Below are 16118 nucleotides of genomic sequence, written 5' to 3'. Positions count from 1 at the left end.
AGTTTGTAATTAATATTGTTTATTTGGGAAATGGTGAGCAGGAGAGAAACCTCCACTTACACTAGCCAAGTTTTCTTATCCCAGCCAAGAAAAAAAAAACACAAAAGAGGTTACTGTCTGAATATTTGTGACCTACAATTTCTATGTTGAAACTTAACTTTCAGTGTGATGTTACTATGAGATAGGGACACAGAACTAGCAGGTCTTTTGGGTGCAGTCACATAAGTGAGTGCCCTTATGTGGGACTAGCAAGACCAGAGTTCCTCCTTTAGCTGTGTGAAAACAGTGTAAAGAAATTATCTGATTGTTCACCCACTAAGAGAATAAAATTATAAAAGACAAACAAATAAAAAAAAGGGATTATCTGTATGTAGTAGATCCTCATCAGACACCGTACCTGCTAATGCCTTCATTCTGGGCTTCTCAGTTTACAGAACTGTGAGAAGTAAATTTCAACGGTTTAGAAAGATTTGACATCTTCTTATAGCAGTTTAGGTGGGCTAAAACAACAATATTCTAACGAAAAAACGTATTTATAATTCTTGACACTAACCATGTCTGCCAACTTTTGGGGTTTTGCAGAATTGGAAGATGACATTTAGAATGATGACCTCTGATCACTCAATCCTTGGGCAACAAATACAGTCTCTTTGTCATATTTATATGCCAAAAAAGAGAGGGTGATGGTGTTAGCTGGCCATTTCCATGGGAGTTAGTTCGGGAGTTGGTTCTCTCCTTCCACTGTTAATTCTAGGGCCTGAAATCAGATAGTTGGGCTTTTAAGGCAAAAACTTTTACCTGAGAAAATGCCAAGTCTACTGTCATGGTTTACACCTCATTACCACAAAATTCCATGTGTGAGAGGCTATTTTTTAACACCTTCTCTGTCTCCTCTTTCAAGAACTTCTTTAGGTGTCTATGTGGGGTAGGTAATACACTTGAGTGCCGTTGCCTAAGGAAGCCAGAAGAGGAGGAGGAAATCTCTTGTAGCTGGAGTTTCTGGTAGTTTCTAAGTATTGTGGAATATTCCTTTACACTGTGGGAACATGTGTCACTGTGACTAGTTTAATAAAGAGCTGAATGGTTAACACCTAGGCAGGAAGAAGTTTGGCAGGACTTCTGGGGACAGAGAAGTCTTGGGAAAGAAGTAAGGTTGATTTGCTAGCCTGACACAGAGGGAACAAGATATGCAGGAGGAGAGGTAAAAACAAAGTCACATGGCAACATGTAGATGAATAGAAATTGTTTAAGTTATAAGAGCTCATAGACAAGCTGAGCTTTCATAATTAATAATAAGTCTCTGTACCGTTTTTTGTGTGCTGGCAAGCCAAGTAAAATCTGCCTACATCTGAGCACCTGAAATGGTGTTGAGAACCAAACTCTCATCCTCTGCAAGAGTAGCTTATACTCTTGACTACTGACCCACCTTTCCAGTCCTCAAAATAGTTCTTATCAATGGAATTAGACACCTGATATAACAAAACAAATGTTTGTACTTTCAAGCATGAGTGGAAATTTTAAGGCATATTAAGAAGCATGTGTTACTAACAGTCTGCCAGAGTGCCTTGGGTTTGTGTTAATTTTCAATCACACAGAATACAACAAAAGCTACTATGAAAATCAGTTAGTGGCATATGCATTCAATGAAATGCTATCTAATTACTTAAAACCATATTATGAAAACTAATGGCATGAAAAGTAATATATTAAGGGGGAGAAGTACAATATAAAGAATGTAATGTGTGTCTTGTATTATTACCTTTTTTGAGGGAAAAAAGGAATACACCACACACATCCAAGAAAACAGACATGAAAACTACACTAAAATCTTAAAAAAAATAATTGAAATAAAGGAATTACAAGTTTTTCCTTTTGTATTTGTTTTCCTGCGTTCTCCCCAAATTCTTGTGCTTTATAGGTATTTTCTGATTGGGGGCAAAACCAATGACATTCTTCTTTAAGAAAAAAAACTTAGTCCTTAAATTTTTTTATTGTATGTGTATGGTGTCGTGTGAGTAAAGGCACACGTGGGAGGGTCAGAGACAACCTTTAGGAGTTGGCTCTCTCTTTCTACCCTGGGATCCCAGGACTGTAGCAGATGAAGTCATGTGCCAATCACCTTGCTGGTCCAACACTTTCCTTTTTAGAGGTTGGTGTCTGTTGGTTCCCCTGCAGGAAATATATCTGAAAATGAACTCAAACTGGACTATAGAAGGATTTCTGACAGGTAAAAACCAGCATTCCTTAGGAACTTGTGAAATGACGTTCTGTTCCCAGGAGTCAATTCCTTTCCACCCGCAGAAAAGACACATGACTCCACTGGCGTGCACCTGTGGTTGCATAGCAAAGCCCACGTTACTCTGAGTTCAAGGCCAGCCTGGTCTACAGAGTATGTTCCAGAGCAGCCAGGCCTTCACAGAGAAACCCTGTCTCAATAAAAATGTTCATGCTAGCCTCTAGGCTCCCTTGTCACCATTCAGGAGAGCCAATTATGCATTCCAAAGCCCCTATACTAACATCTTGGCCCTTCTCACCCCCTTTCCATTCTCTTTAAAAACCCACAAGATTCTCTCCCACCACCCCCTCTTCTTTCTGATTTCCTGTACAGCCTTGGCAGTTGGAATAAATATTTCCCCTTTTCACCCCTGGAGTGGCCATTGCCGTGGTTTCTTTACTGCACCCTCATACACAGTGTCAATCATGACCAACTGGTTAAAACCCATAGTATGGCTGTATTTCTGAAACCATCCAACTTTGGGGATTTACTCTCAACATTCACATTTAGAAACAATTTTCATAGCACTCTCAAGGCCTAATCCTAGCATGAAAATGGTGAAGCTAGTCCCCTGCTCTTAATCCCCACCATTTGATGCCTATATTCTTATTTGTCCATAGAACAGATTGCCTCATAACTACTTCTTCAGAGTTTGACTCTCTTCTGCTTCCTCCTGCTGGGTAGAATTTGTGATCCTCCTGGCCAAGTATCCAGAGTATTGCGACTACAGGCGTACGTCACCATGTTTGGCAACATTAAAGCTTTTGAAGCTACTTTTCAACAAACACACACCAGCAATGTGTAGAAGAACAAACAGTTATGGTGTCCTAAGCCCTAGGTCTTTTCATTTCTTCCTGTCACGTGAACATTTTACACGTTATTCCTTAATTTTTACGGTTAACGCCCGAATTCCGAGACCTGTTACCACCACCTGGAGACTGACTCCGAGGTGAGAGGTAAAAACAAAGCGTCTTTATTCACATGTTAAGTCGGGTGGGTCTCTTTGTTTACCCAAAGCAACCAGCAACAGCTGCTGCAGCCCCAGGAAAAGCACAGGAGAGACCCAGAGCTTGGGGATAGAGGCTTGGGGAAATTGCAAAGCTCTGGGCTTGTGATTGGCTGCCCCCTAGTGGTGTCCTGAGGAATTCCAGACTTCCAGCTTTGGGATTGGCTGCCCGCTGCTGAGGTAAGAGGACTTTCCAATTCCCAACTGCCAGCAACTTCCTGAGGCTCTAATTGGTCCGTTTTCCCTGCTCAGGGATTGGCTGGTTTCGAGTCAAGGGCAGAAATGGCTCCATTTCTTTCCTTTTTTCTTTTTTTTTTTTGGGGGGGGGTCTTTTTACTTTATAAAAAAACTAATCTTAAATCAGGCAGTGGTGGCGCAGGCCTTTAATTCCAACACTTGAGAAGCAGAGGCGGGCAGATCTCTGTGAGTTCAAGGCCAGCCTGGTCTACAGAGCTAGCTCCAGGGCAGCTGGGGCAAACAACAAAAACGAAACCTAATCTTGGGGCCAAGTCAAATATCTTTGGTATGCCCTGAATCTTGGGACTTAGTGCGATCTTTGGCCCTAGTTTCAAGGTTCATGTTTTTTTGTTTTTTTTTTTTTCCAGTTCCATGTTTGGGGACCAAGTGTCTCTTCCCCTCTCTCTAGTCCCGTTCTCAGGTTGTCTTTCTTTCCCTAGGTTGGGGCTTGGATCCCAGCCGGTCAGGGTCTGTGTGGAGCCTATGGACCAGGGATCTCCTAGGGCCGGAGTCTCTCACCACTGAAATGAATAAAGGCATAAATCTAGTACCCGTCACAGGTCTGCACACTTCCTACAACGATTTTATTTTCTTTGGTTATAACTTTCAGTGAGCAGATTACATTTGGGTAAGAGGAAGAAGCAGGGGCCTGCCAAGAAGGTTTTGCTCTAGCTGCCAAGAAAGGACCCTACTGCAATAGACTTCTAAAGGGCTTCCCGACTTCTACATTTGACACCCTTCAATTCATTTTCCATACAACACGCACAATGACTAAAACTTTAATTAGATCACAGTCCTCTCCTACTTAAAACCATCCCATGGTTCCCCATCACAGGCACTCCCTGGTATATATTTATTCTCTTGTTATACATACTCATTATTACTTGGGTGAATGCTGTCTATGGGGCTCAATGGTGTCATCTTCCAAAGGGCTATTGAGATGAATGTGAGCACAGGGAGGCAGAGTCACTCTTTGGTTCAAGGATTTCCAGGAAGTTTAAGTAGGAAATTAAGTCCCGTCCCCCCCCCAACACAGACACAAGAGGCCATTTGGTGGCCTATACTGGAACCCCAGCACCAAGGAAGAAGCAGACAGAGTTCAAGACCAGCCTAGGCTGTGTGGTGATTAGTAGAGCATCCAGAGCTATATAAAGTGTCTGTCTCAAAAAAAATAAAAGGGCAAGGAAGCACGCGTGGGCAGATAACCAATGCAGGGAAGGCTTCACCATTTTGAGAGCGCCAGAGGGCTGCTAGTGCCACGCTTCAAACGACGGGCACAGAGCCAATGGGGCGTGGATATCTTTCCTGTTCTTTGGAGGAGAGGAGTTGATTTGGGCACCGGAAAAGGAAACCACATTGTAGAACCAAAGACAAGTGTGGCCTCGGGTTCTAGGGAGGGACAGCCGCAAACTCGCGTGCGACCCAAGCACGGGAAGTGCCGAGGCAGGTTTCAAAATGGTAGGTGCAATTCACATATTGCTCTAGCGTTAAAGTTCTCAGAGAAGAAAATTCCGAAACGTACGGAAATCGGTCCCCTAGTCTCGGTCCCTTCCAGTCGCACCAGCGGTCGCATCTCAGGCCAATCAGGCCCAGATCGGCGGTGGGCGGGGCGGGGCGGAGCTACTGCTTCGCTTGGCAGAACTGCGCAGGCGCCGCGCGGTCGCAGGGCGGGGTCAGGCGGGGGGGTCAGTTAGCGCGGGAGCCTGGGCTGCGGCTCGCCGGGAACGGAAGCGGCCGCGGAACGCGGAGGAAGCCAGGATGGCGACTCCGAGCGGGAAGACTATGATCCCGAATCCCCAGGCTTCCAAGAGGACTCTCTCCAGTGAGGCTTCCTCTGAGGTCCCGAGCAAGAGAAAGAACTCGAACCCGACGTCGACCCTGCCGCGTCCATCCGGGCCTTTCGTGGAGGGCTCAATCGTCCGCATCGCCATGGAGAACTTCTTGTGAGTGGCCGCAGGCCGCGCCTGGGCGGGAGCAAGCGGCCCGCAGGCCCCGAGCCGTAGGGGGTGTGCCCGGCGGTGGGGAACTGGTTCCAGGCTTCCCCTGAGGCTGTCCCTGCCTAGGCCGTGGAGAATGGCCGCGTTGGCTGTAGTAGACGCGTCGCCTGATGGTTTTATTATTATTATTATTATTATTATTATTTTATTGTTTTATTTTTTTTGGTTTTTCGAGACAGGGTTTCTCTGTAGCTTTGGAGCCTGTCCTGGAACTAGCTCTTGTAGACCAGGCTGGTCTCGAACTCACAGAGATCCGCCTGCCTCTGCCTCCCGAGTGCTGGGATTAAAGGCGTGCGCCACCACCACCCGGCTTTATTATTATTTTTAATCCACCCGCCAATGGTTTTGGAAGGCGCGGATGCAGTCAGCGGATACACTAAGAGGCCAGGTCATCTAGTATAACTGCCAGTCGTGATCTTTCCGGGACCTGTGCGCTTCACAGAACTCAGGAGGCAACACTTAGAGCAGAGTGGCAGATTTTGAAAGTGTACACATTTTCCGAGTGGGCAGATAAGATGGTAATGGTTGTTGAGTGTACCAAAAAAAAAAAAAAAAAAATCGTGTTCCCTGGTTTTGTACCTCCTTGAAAACTCTTGACTCGTTAGATCCTCCTTTCTTCCGTGCCCCCACCCCAACTAGTTAAGTAGATTCTAAATGTTAGAAAAAAAAAATAACATTGCCTAATTAGCGTCTTATTATAGTTTTTCTTTTGAGGTATTTTTTTAAATGTAGATTTGAATACGAGTTACAGAACTCTGGCAACATTACTACCATTTTTTTCCCCAAGCACTTGTGTACCAGATACACATCCGTTTTATTTACACATCGCAGTTTCTTCCTGTCTTTATTGATGATGTAAGCTGGACGCTGTTGTTTTTCCCAGGTTAATATAGAATTTCGATTTGTGTCTGACAGACGGCCTCAAATGAGGTATCTGCTGTAACTTATCTACCCAGGATTTCACAGGAGGCATACCGACTAAAAAGGCTGATTCTTGCACAGCTCGAAGCTTTGTGAAGAAAATACTAAAATCTGAAAAGAAGGGACTGGTTGAAAGCCGGATTGTAAATTGCGTGAACGACCTGACATAGGATGTAAGAACGACTATACGGGGATAGAAGTCAGAAACCATTGCTTCTTCCTCTTGTCTGTTACTAAGCTGCGAAATGACAACTTCATCCTTCAGGCAGTCAGCAACCTGGAGGCGGTCTGCAGGATGGTTTTGAGAGGGTGCCAGATAGAAAGCAACAAATAGTGGGTGAACTTAGTAGGGGCTGAAAGGAGAGGTTTGACAGGCTCTGCCCAGATTGTGAGGCATAGGATAGAGTGGTGGGCTAGTTCTTCCCAAGTCTCCATTTCAGCTCGCTGGTCGGGTGTTAGCCAGGAGAGAGTAGTGTGGGAGAATAATTGATGGATGTAGTTGGGTGCCTGTGTCTTGAACGTTCTTGTGGGGTATCCAGGAAATGTTCTAGGTGGAGTTTATAGTGGCTTGGAGCTCAGAGGCAATGTGAATAAGTCATAGACTTGGAAGACCTGTACAGGTGATTGTTGATGTTGTAGAAATTGTTGAAATTAAGCAAAAGGAAATATAAATTGGAAGAGTAAAAAGCCTATTTATCATAAGAGTTAAGAGGATGAACTTAGAGATCCTGAGACTCATGGGAGACCTGTCAGGGAAGCTAAGTTTAAGTACTACTTCAAAAATATCTGCTCCATTGAATTGGAATGAGACTGAAGCCTTCTATATTTAGTATTTGAAAAAATGTTGCTCCCTTTAATAAAGCAGTACAAAACAAAACTTTCTAAAATGAGGAGAAAACGCTTGGACAAAGACAGTTAAAATAAAAAGTAGTTGAAAAATGCGGAATTGGGTATGGTTTGTTTATTTTAATACTAAGACTTTAGGTTTGGGGAGTATATTGGGATTTTCTCGAAGAGGAGAACTTACAGAACGGGTCTGTATGCATATAGAAGGGCATTTATTACAATGGCTAACAGACTTTGGTCTAGCTAGTCCAACAATGGCTGTCTACCAGTGGTCCAAGAATCCAGTAGTTGTTCAGCCCATGAGGCTGGATGTCTCAGCTTGTGTTCAGTATATGCCAGAATCCCTAGGAACCAAACTTGGGGCCTCTGGAAGAGAATGAGTTCTCATAACAGTGGAACCAGCTCTTCAGACCAGCTCCTTTTCTTTAGCTTTTCTTTCTTTTTAAACAGGTGATGCTAGGTTTTATGTATATCCGTGTAGTATTTTTGTCATGTGTTTATTTTTGCTACCACCTGGCTTTTTTTTAAGTTTTAAGTATTAAAGTTGGTGTATGTTGTTTATTTACACATTTAGAGTGTTAGTAGCATTCTGGCTTTTATCTTGGGGAATTAGTTAGGTGTCCCTGAGCCTAAGCATTAAAGAATTAGAAAAGGTATATTACTTATGGATTCTAATTAAGGGTTTTCAAAGGCAAGCTAGGGGAATGTCTTAAGTCACAGTATGCTTCATATCTTGCCAAAAGTGTCCCTGACAAATAGTGAAGATTAAACACAGATTAAAAATAAATAATAAAATTAATCTTTAAAAATGTGTAAGAGAAAATCATTTAATTAGTAGGTCACAGAGGCAGCAATTTAGAAGCAGGTATATAAATCTTCTAGGTACTGAATATAAATTAAATATGTTTAATTCATTTAACTATGGACTAACTGTTGAGGGAGTCAGAGAGTACTGGACAACATAGTGTGTGTGAGAAGATTGCAAATCTCTGGCTATGCCTCCTTGCCTTCTGCTAGAGGAACAAGGATTCTTGGAACATAGCCTGTCGTGGATTCTTGGAGTCTTTCTGCAGCATATTAAAGGAAATGAAGGGGCTTTTTTTTATGATAAAGTGAAGCTATTGGTATGATAATATATCATATCCTATCATTTGAATAACTGTTAGATTGCTTTAAATATTAATATATATAGATAAAATACAATATAAAATATAGAAGCTACTGTTTTAATTTTTTAAAATGTAATTGTAAGACATTAGGAAAAAAGCCATGACTTCTTAGCAACAGGATCTTACTCTGTAACCCTGATTGGCCTCACAGATATCTGCCTGCCTCTGCTTCCTGAATGCTGGAATTAAAGACTTGTGCCACCGTGCTCAGCCCGTGTTCTTATTTTACATATGCATTCATATTTTTTCCATTGGTAGAATTTTCCCTTTATAAGTTGATTATTTAAAACTTAGAGGGTTAAGGATATAGCTGGATGATAAAGCACTTAGGTAGCATGTAAAAGGCCCTGGGTCGAATCCTTTGGACCTCATTCCCCCACAAATATATGAATATATTACATTCATAAGGTTAGCTAGCTTTTAAATGAATTTTAAAAGGGTTGCGGAGAGTGATAATGCACAGCGACAGAACATGAATGTGCTTACGAAGAAAAGTCTCTACTCTCAGTTCTGTTTAGTGATTTTACCTCTTTACAATTCAGAACATATGATATCTGTGAAGTGTCTCCTGGGCCCCATCTCAATATGATTATCGGAGCTAACGGGACGGGAAAGTCAAGTATAGTGTGTGCCATTTGCCTTGGACTAGCGGGCAAACCCGCGTTCATGGGACGTGCAGATAAGGTGAGTAATGCAATTACTTCTTTTTTTTTTTTTTTTTTTTCGATTTTCGAGACAGGGTTTCTTTTTGGTTCCTGTCCGGGAACTAGCTCTTGTAGACCAGGCTAACCTCCAACTCACAGAGATCCGCCTGCCTCTGCCTCCCAAGTGCTGGGATTAAAGGCGTGCACCACCACCGCCCAGCCTGCAATTACTTTTTAAGAAAATTCAGAACCATTTGTTTTTAGAAACAAGTCAATTTCTACATTTTGTTTTTTTAAGTGTACCAAATAAGCTTGCTTTCTACCTAGAACTTCTAGAGCTACATTGTCTCAAGAGGTTACTATTAATTCTGCCCTAGAAGTTCTATTTAGAACAGTATATTAGACAAAGAAATGATAGTAGCACTTAGAAAAAGAAATCTAGATCTTTCACAAAAGAGAATTTCCAGATAAACCTGATGCCTTAATAGGGAAATTTCTCAGGGAGATTATTGAATACCAGGTAGCTAAAACTTAGTTAGTTGAGTTTCTGGACATTAGCAGTGAACAAAAAATTGGAGTTAAAAAAGTTTGGGTTTTTTTTTTGAGTGTGTATGTGTGTGTGTGCACACACGTGCACATGCATATCTGTGTAGGCTGGAAGAGGGTTGTCTGATCCCCTGGAGCTAGAGTTATAGGAAGTTTTGAGCAATTCCATTGTGTGTACTGGGAACCAAATTCTGACCATCTGCAGTAGTACTAAGTGTTCTTAACTACTGAGTCATCTCTCCAGGCCCAGATGTTGTCAGTAATAGCAATGTAAGTGTAAGTTACTTAAGAATAAATTAACAAAAATTATAAAAAAAATTATAAAATTACATTTTAAAAGAAAAGTTTGTGGGCAAGTGAGATAGTTAAGTGGGTACCAAACTCACAACCTGCGTTCCATCCCTGAAACCCACAAATTGAGAGAAGAGAACAGACATACATGGGACATGTCATGCACACTCTCTTCAACTATAGTTTCAGAACAGTATTTTGTTAAAGCTTAAAATGAAATACTGACAGCTGGGCGATGGTGCTGCACACCTTTAATCCCAGTACTCAGGAAGCAGAGGCAGATGGATCTCTGTTGAGTTCAAAGCCAGCCTGGTCTACAAGAGCTAGTTCCAGGACAGGCTCCAAAGCTACAGAGAAACCCTGTTTCAAAAAAAAAAACCAAAAAAACAAAAACACACACAAAAAAAACAAAACTGCAGCATTGGTCAAATGATATTACCAAGTTTTAGCTATACTTTAAAATGTAATGAAGGGCTACAAAATTGAACCAAATACCCTCTAAAATTATAGATAAACCTATTTAAATACATTTAAAAAAAAAACTGTACCAGAGGCATTTGTAAGCTAGAAAAAAATACTTTGCTCTGTTAATAAATTAGCCTGGTGACCTTGGACAGTGGTCTGGACATTAAACTTGCATTTCAAAGATGAGGGGGTTGAAGTAGTTAATTTGCAAGGGCCAACTCAGATATTTTATGACTATTGATATATACTTTGTTAAGTCATGAATTCATTCCCTCTGCACTTGGTTGTATTCTCAGTCTGTACAGTTAGATTGGGTTGTGCTGTAGCAGCTTTTACCAGCTTTCCTGATTTTATTTGAAAGAAACCATATCTCTTCTTGGACTTGGTAGGGTATTTAAGGGAGGCCCTGGAATGCAGTGGTTCTTAAATACAGACTGTTGGCCTTCTGTATCTACATATTTAATATTGAAGTGAGATCCAAGTTCTCAACAAGAATACCTTAATATATTTCTATGTAAATGTTTGTAAAAGCACAATCTAAGTTATCTGAATGGATACTTTATAATAAAAAAGAACTGTTTTCTATTTTTCCCCCTCATTAGTACCAAATATTTTAATTGTTATAAGCCAGTGCACAATTAGCTTGTTCAGAGATGTCACTGTCTGTGAGTCTGTGAGTAAATAATGTGAAGTCACTTCTCCAGTCAAGGCTGAATAACTTGTGTATGACAGAGCTATGATTTGAACCTATAGTAGAAATTAGTATTCTCAGGTTATAACAACAGAGGCCCCTACCCCATCTTTCTTATCCTTAATTTCATCATCTATAAAATGGGTATAAAAGTACTTCAAGGTTGCCAATCGAATTTGGAAACTTTCCAGTTGTTTATCTCCATAGCTTATAATAAATGGTAGTTTATTTGTAGTTATTATCACAAATCGTTAGCATGATTAAAAAATTATTCCAAGGCCTTCTTTCCTTTTTATTTTGTTTTATGTTTTTAAAGTGAGTGTGTGTGTGTGTGTGTGTGTGTGTGTGTGTGTGTGTGTGTGTGTGTGTTTGTGCACCTATGGAGGCCACAGGAGGGTGTCAGGTTTACACATAGTTATGAACCACCCACAATGGATACTGGAAACAGAACTCAGGTTCTCTGGGAAAGCAGTAAGTGCTCTTAACTCTCCAGCCCTTATTCTTTATATATCCTATAATGTTTTTCTGGTCACTACATTCTGATTAAATTTTTTTTCTATTGTTGGTGGTTTTCTTAAACTTAACCTCTCCATGTATATTTCATAGTACTTTAAAATATAAATTTGTACCCACCTTATTTTGTGTTATTGCTACTTTTCCTTGTTTGTTTTGAAATGTTTTTATTTCTTCTTTAATAATAACATATAATATATTTGATCATGTTCATTCCTCCTCCCCCACTTGTTTTGTATTTTGAGACAGGTTCTCATATAGCAATGGCTGGCTAGTACTAGTGTGTAGTTGAAGATGACCTTTAACTTCTAATATTCCTGGCTCTTTCTCCCAAGTACTAAGGGGTGGAACCATAGCATTTCTATCATTTTAGTATTTAGTACTTATGGAGCTCAAACTTAAGATCTAATGTGATGTTTTAGTCCGTCAATCTGTGTTGTGTATAAATTCATAGTCGTAAAAACTAGTTCAGTGCTGGATAGTGATGGTGCATGCCTTTAATCCCAGCATTTGGGAGACAAAGGTGGATCTCTGTGAGTTCGAGGCTAACCTGGTCTACAGAGCAAGTTTCAGGACAGACTCCTAAAACTACGTAGAGAAACCGTGTCTCAAAAAATGAGAGAGAGAGAGAGAGCGCAAAATCAGATGTCTATTTTACTATGTAAATTATAATTTTATTAATCATTTTTAAAAGGTATTTGATAGCAGGTCTGACTTTAAAACAGGATAGGCACTGTTAAAGTGGTTGTTAATGTTTAATCTGTGTGCCTCTGTGGGGGTCCGCAACAGTAGTAGATTTGGTATAATGCTTTGTGGTTGTAGTACAGAGCTTGTTCTCTCTGGGACCTTTTCCTCTTCCGAGAGTACATAGCATAGCCCATAGGCTCTGGAGCCGGATTACCCAGATTTGCATCCCTCCATTTACTACCATTGTAAGAGTCTTAACTGCCTACCACTGAAGTGGTCCATAATTTAAGTATCCTGATTGCTGTAGCGGAGGAGTGGTGGGACCTGGCCTGTACCTTTCAGAAAGTAGTGAGGATGGACATTCTTGCATTTACTGGGGGGAAAAAAATCTCGATTGGGCGAACAGTAATGACTTTTCTATATCTCTGATTGTTAACCTGGAAATACTGTTGCTGCGGCTCACTTAATCTTTTTACACTGTAGGTTGGGTTTTTCGTGAAGAGAGGATGTTCCAAAGGTGTGGTTGAAATTGAACTGTAAGTGTGAAAGCTTCTAAAACACCCCTTTTGTGTATAGTTTTTCAGCTTGTATTAATACTTTTTTGATGATGTTGGAAAAGAAAAAGTAATATTGTGGCAAATACAGAAAATGATATTTAAAGGATACATAAAGCAACGGAATACTTTTTAATGTGTCTTTTAAAAATACTATTTTGGAAAGTTCTTCAAAAATTGTAGTTTAATAGGGGTAATGAATCAAAAGTATATGACATAAAAAAATGCCCAGAAGTTGTAGACAGGGCTGATGGTATACTTCATAATTTTAGCACATAGGAAGTAGAGGCTGGAGAGTAAGGAGTTGTCTGCTATTCAGGAGAATCAGGAATTCAAGGTCATTCTCCATCAGATAACAAATTCAAGTGCAGCCTGGACTATTTGTGGCCCTGTCTCAAACCAACAAACACACAACTTCAGAAAGAGGGAGAGAAAAAAATGTAGTTTTTCATAAATTTAAGGCTTTTTGCCAGTTTTGAAATACTTGGGCTGGAGTATAGTGTAGTGGTCAAGTTTGCCTGATATGCTTACAGCCTTGGCTGTGTTCCCCTTGTCAGGAAGATGGGTGAACAGATGGGCAGTATGAAGCAAGTACTTGCGAAAGCAAGACATGAGTAAATATCCTTCTTTCCGATTCATTATTACAGTCCTCATAGGCATATACTGAGAGCATGGTAGACAATCCATGATTCACCCTTTGAACACAGATTTTTGATTAAGGAAATTCTTACTATGTGGAAACCAGTTTTCATTCATGAATTTTCCAAGTAGAGGAAGTTTCAGCTGATTGTTATATAGGCTTTAATGTACTAACCCAATTTGAATTGTAGTCAATATATGTGATTAAAGAATAATGTAAAATTAAAGGATAAATGAATGGTGTGTTTGGTGTTAGTATTAGCACTTATTTTAATTTCAACAATCTAGGTGATTTTTAATGTTAACTAAGTAATAACTGATTTGTGGGATAATTACAAACAAAGCTAAGGTTTCTAGCTTGGGAGGGATCCAAAAATTCCAGGAAAAATAAAAATTATAGTACTATTTATTTCTTAGACATTAGGAATAAGAAAAGTGATAGAAAATATTATTCTTAAATCAATGTGCGTTTTGAGTATAAAAGTTCTTCAATTATTCTTTAATTAGGTTCAGGACTTCGGGAAATCTTATAATCACCCGTGAGATTGATGTGATAAAAAATCAGTCATTTTGGTTTATCAACAAAAAACCTGTGTCCCAGAAAATTGTGGAAGAACAAGTTGCAGCCTTAAACATCCAAGTGGGCAATCTGTGCCAGTTCCTGCCTCAGGTCTGAGAAAATACAAGTGGACGTGGGGAAATTTTGGGTGAATATTTTGGCTTTATGCCACAGAAAACATAAATACTATTCAAAAGATATTGCAATAGTATTTATATCAAACACAGTACTCTTAACATTTATAGTTCTTTGTAAAAGGAAGCTTCTATCACTTCATGTTATTAATATCAGTTAATAATATTATTTAAATTAAATTAATTTCACTTAATATGCAAATATTACTCTTTACATTGAGCACAGCACTCTTAGTACTTACTGTTTTTATGTCTATGGTGACATATATCTGTAAATGTAGTACTCCGGATCAAGTGAACCTCAATCATCCATATATCGTATTAATATATTAAAGTTATAAAATGCTTTTTTAACTATCAGTTTTTTTCATGTGTATCTATGTGGTGTGCATTAGTATTTGAGTACACGTGTGTGCACATATTTTTAGAGACAGGTTGACATTTTATGTTTTCCTCACTCACTCTCCACTTATTCACTAAGATGTGGTCAGAACTAGGAGCTTACCAGTCTGACTAGAAGATTCCGTGTGTCTGCCATAGCAGTGGGTTGACAGGCAGGTTGCCATGCTGGGTGCTAGAGATCGAAACTCCTATCCTCGCACTTGAAGCACTCTGCTCCGTTTTCTCCTCTAGGGAAGGTACTTTACAACAGAGTAGATCCACGACTTCATTTGCAAACTTTGACGTTTTTCAAGTAACAGCTTCTTAAAAACATTAATGTTAATTATTTGAGACGTCATACAATGTGCTTTGATCATAAAGTTACCCTCTATTTCTTCCCCTTAACTTCTTCAGTATCCACCCACCTCCACCTCCCCAAGTACTACCAACTTTGTGTCATTTTAAAGTTTTTGTAATAACCCATGGACTCCAATTTGTGCTGTCCACATTCTCCTTGATTTGGGCCATGCACTGGTTAATATATCAGGAGCCACACCCAAAGAAAACTGATTCTCCCAAAGAAAACTGATTCTCCCAGAAGCGTGCAACTTCACTGTTCATAGCTCCTCAATTAGGAGTTGGGATTTGTGAACCACTTCCAGTTAGAATGGTGACTGGTTTGGGTCTGGAGAGATGACTCAGAAGTTAAGGTCACTGACTACTCTTCCAGAGGACCTGGGTTCAGTTCCTAGCACTCACGTGGCAGCTAACAACTATCTGTAACTCCAAAATTCGTTATCCTCACACGGACATACATGCAGGCAAAACACTAATGCTCAAAAAGTAAAAATAAATTATTTATAAAGTATGTATTACTTGGCTTGTTCATTCTTACATGTGTTGATCCTGAAAAGCCACAGTTAATGAATAGCTTTTTTTACAAGACAGGATTTCCCTGTAGCCCTGACTGTCCTGGAACTTGCTCTAGTTGGCCTTAAACTCTGCTTGCCTCTGCCTCCTTTGTCTTTTAAAGGCATGAACCACCATACCCAGCTTAGTGAACAGCTTTTAATAGGTTTGTATGAAGTATTGGTTAGGATAAAATTCTTTGATATGTAGGAGTACTTTCTAACGCCTAGTAATATTTTTCATTTGTTTATTAATAAAATATCTTGAACTAAAGAGTTAGCTCATTTGTTAAGAGCATATGCTGGTCTTTCAAAAAACCCAAATTTGGTTTCTAGCACCCACATATGGCAGTTTACAACTGCCTGTAACTCTAGTTCTAGTGGATCTGATGCCTCCGCCTTGACTCCTTGGACATTGCACTCAGATGTACAAAACGCAAATACACGTGATAGAAGATAAACTTTTAAAAAGTCCTGATAATTTAAAGTTAGTCAGGGGCTGGAGAGACGGCTCAGTGGTTAAGAGCATTGCCTGCTCTTCCAAAGGTCCTGAGTTCAATTCCCAGCAACTACATGGTGGCTCACAACCATCTGTAATGAGGTCTGGTGCCCTCTTCTGGCCTGCAGACATACACACGGACAGAATATTGTATAC

At 40.1% G+C, this 16118-nt stretch overlaps 1 protein-coding gene across 5 annotated transcripts in view; it reads left to right on the top strand.

Annotated features, from left to right (window-relative positions):
* The first annotated feature begins 5199 nt into the window (after nucleotides 1–5199).
* The window catches only part of Smc5 (structural maintenance of chromosomes 5), a 74862-nt gene continuing 63943 nt past the window's right edge, over nucleotides 5200–16118 (top strand). For 2 of the 5 annotated variants that reach the window (XR_003377286.1, XM_005352068.3), the window contains exons 1-4: nucleotides 5241–5461; nucleotides 8994–9135; nucleotides 12772–12824; nucleotides 13989–14151. Coding sequence is in view for 3 of the 5 variants with exons in the window: in XM_005352068.3 (XP_005352125.1) it covers nucleotides 5277–5461; nucleotides 8994–9135; nucleotides 12772–12824; nucleotides 13989–14151 (543 nt within the window). In the remaining 2 variants the exon portion in view is untranslated. Of the gene's footprint in view, nucleotides 5462–6430; nucleotides 6610–8993; nucleotides 9137–12771; nucleotides 12825–13988; nucleotides 14152–16118 lie in introns of those variants that run through there. The other 3 variants (XM_013348080.2, XM_005352067.2, XM_013348081.2) reach the window with 3 other exon arrangements.

The sequence above is a fragment of the Microtus ochrogaster genome, chromosome 8, assembly GCF_000317375.1.
Source record: "Microtus ochrogaster isolate Prairie Vole_2 chromosome 8, MicOch1.0, whole genome shotgun sequence".
In the NCBI taxonomy this organism is placed as follows: Eukaryota; Metazoa; Chordata; class Mammalia; order Rodentia; family Cricetidae; genus Microtus; species Microtus ochrogaster.
The sequence above is the reverse complement of the archived record's forward strand: the minus strand, read 5'-3'. Positions and strand labels throughout refer to the sequence as shown.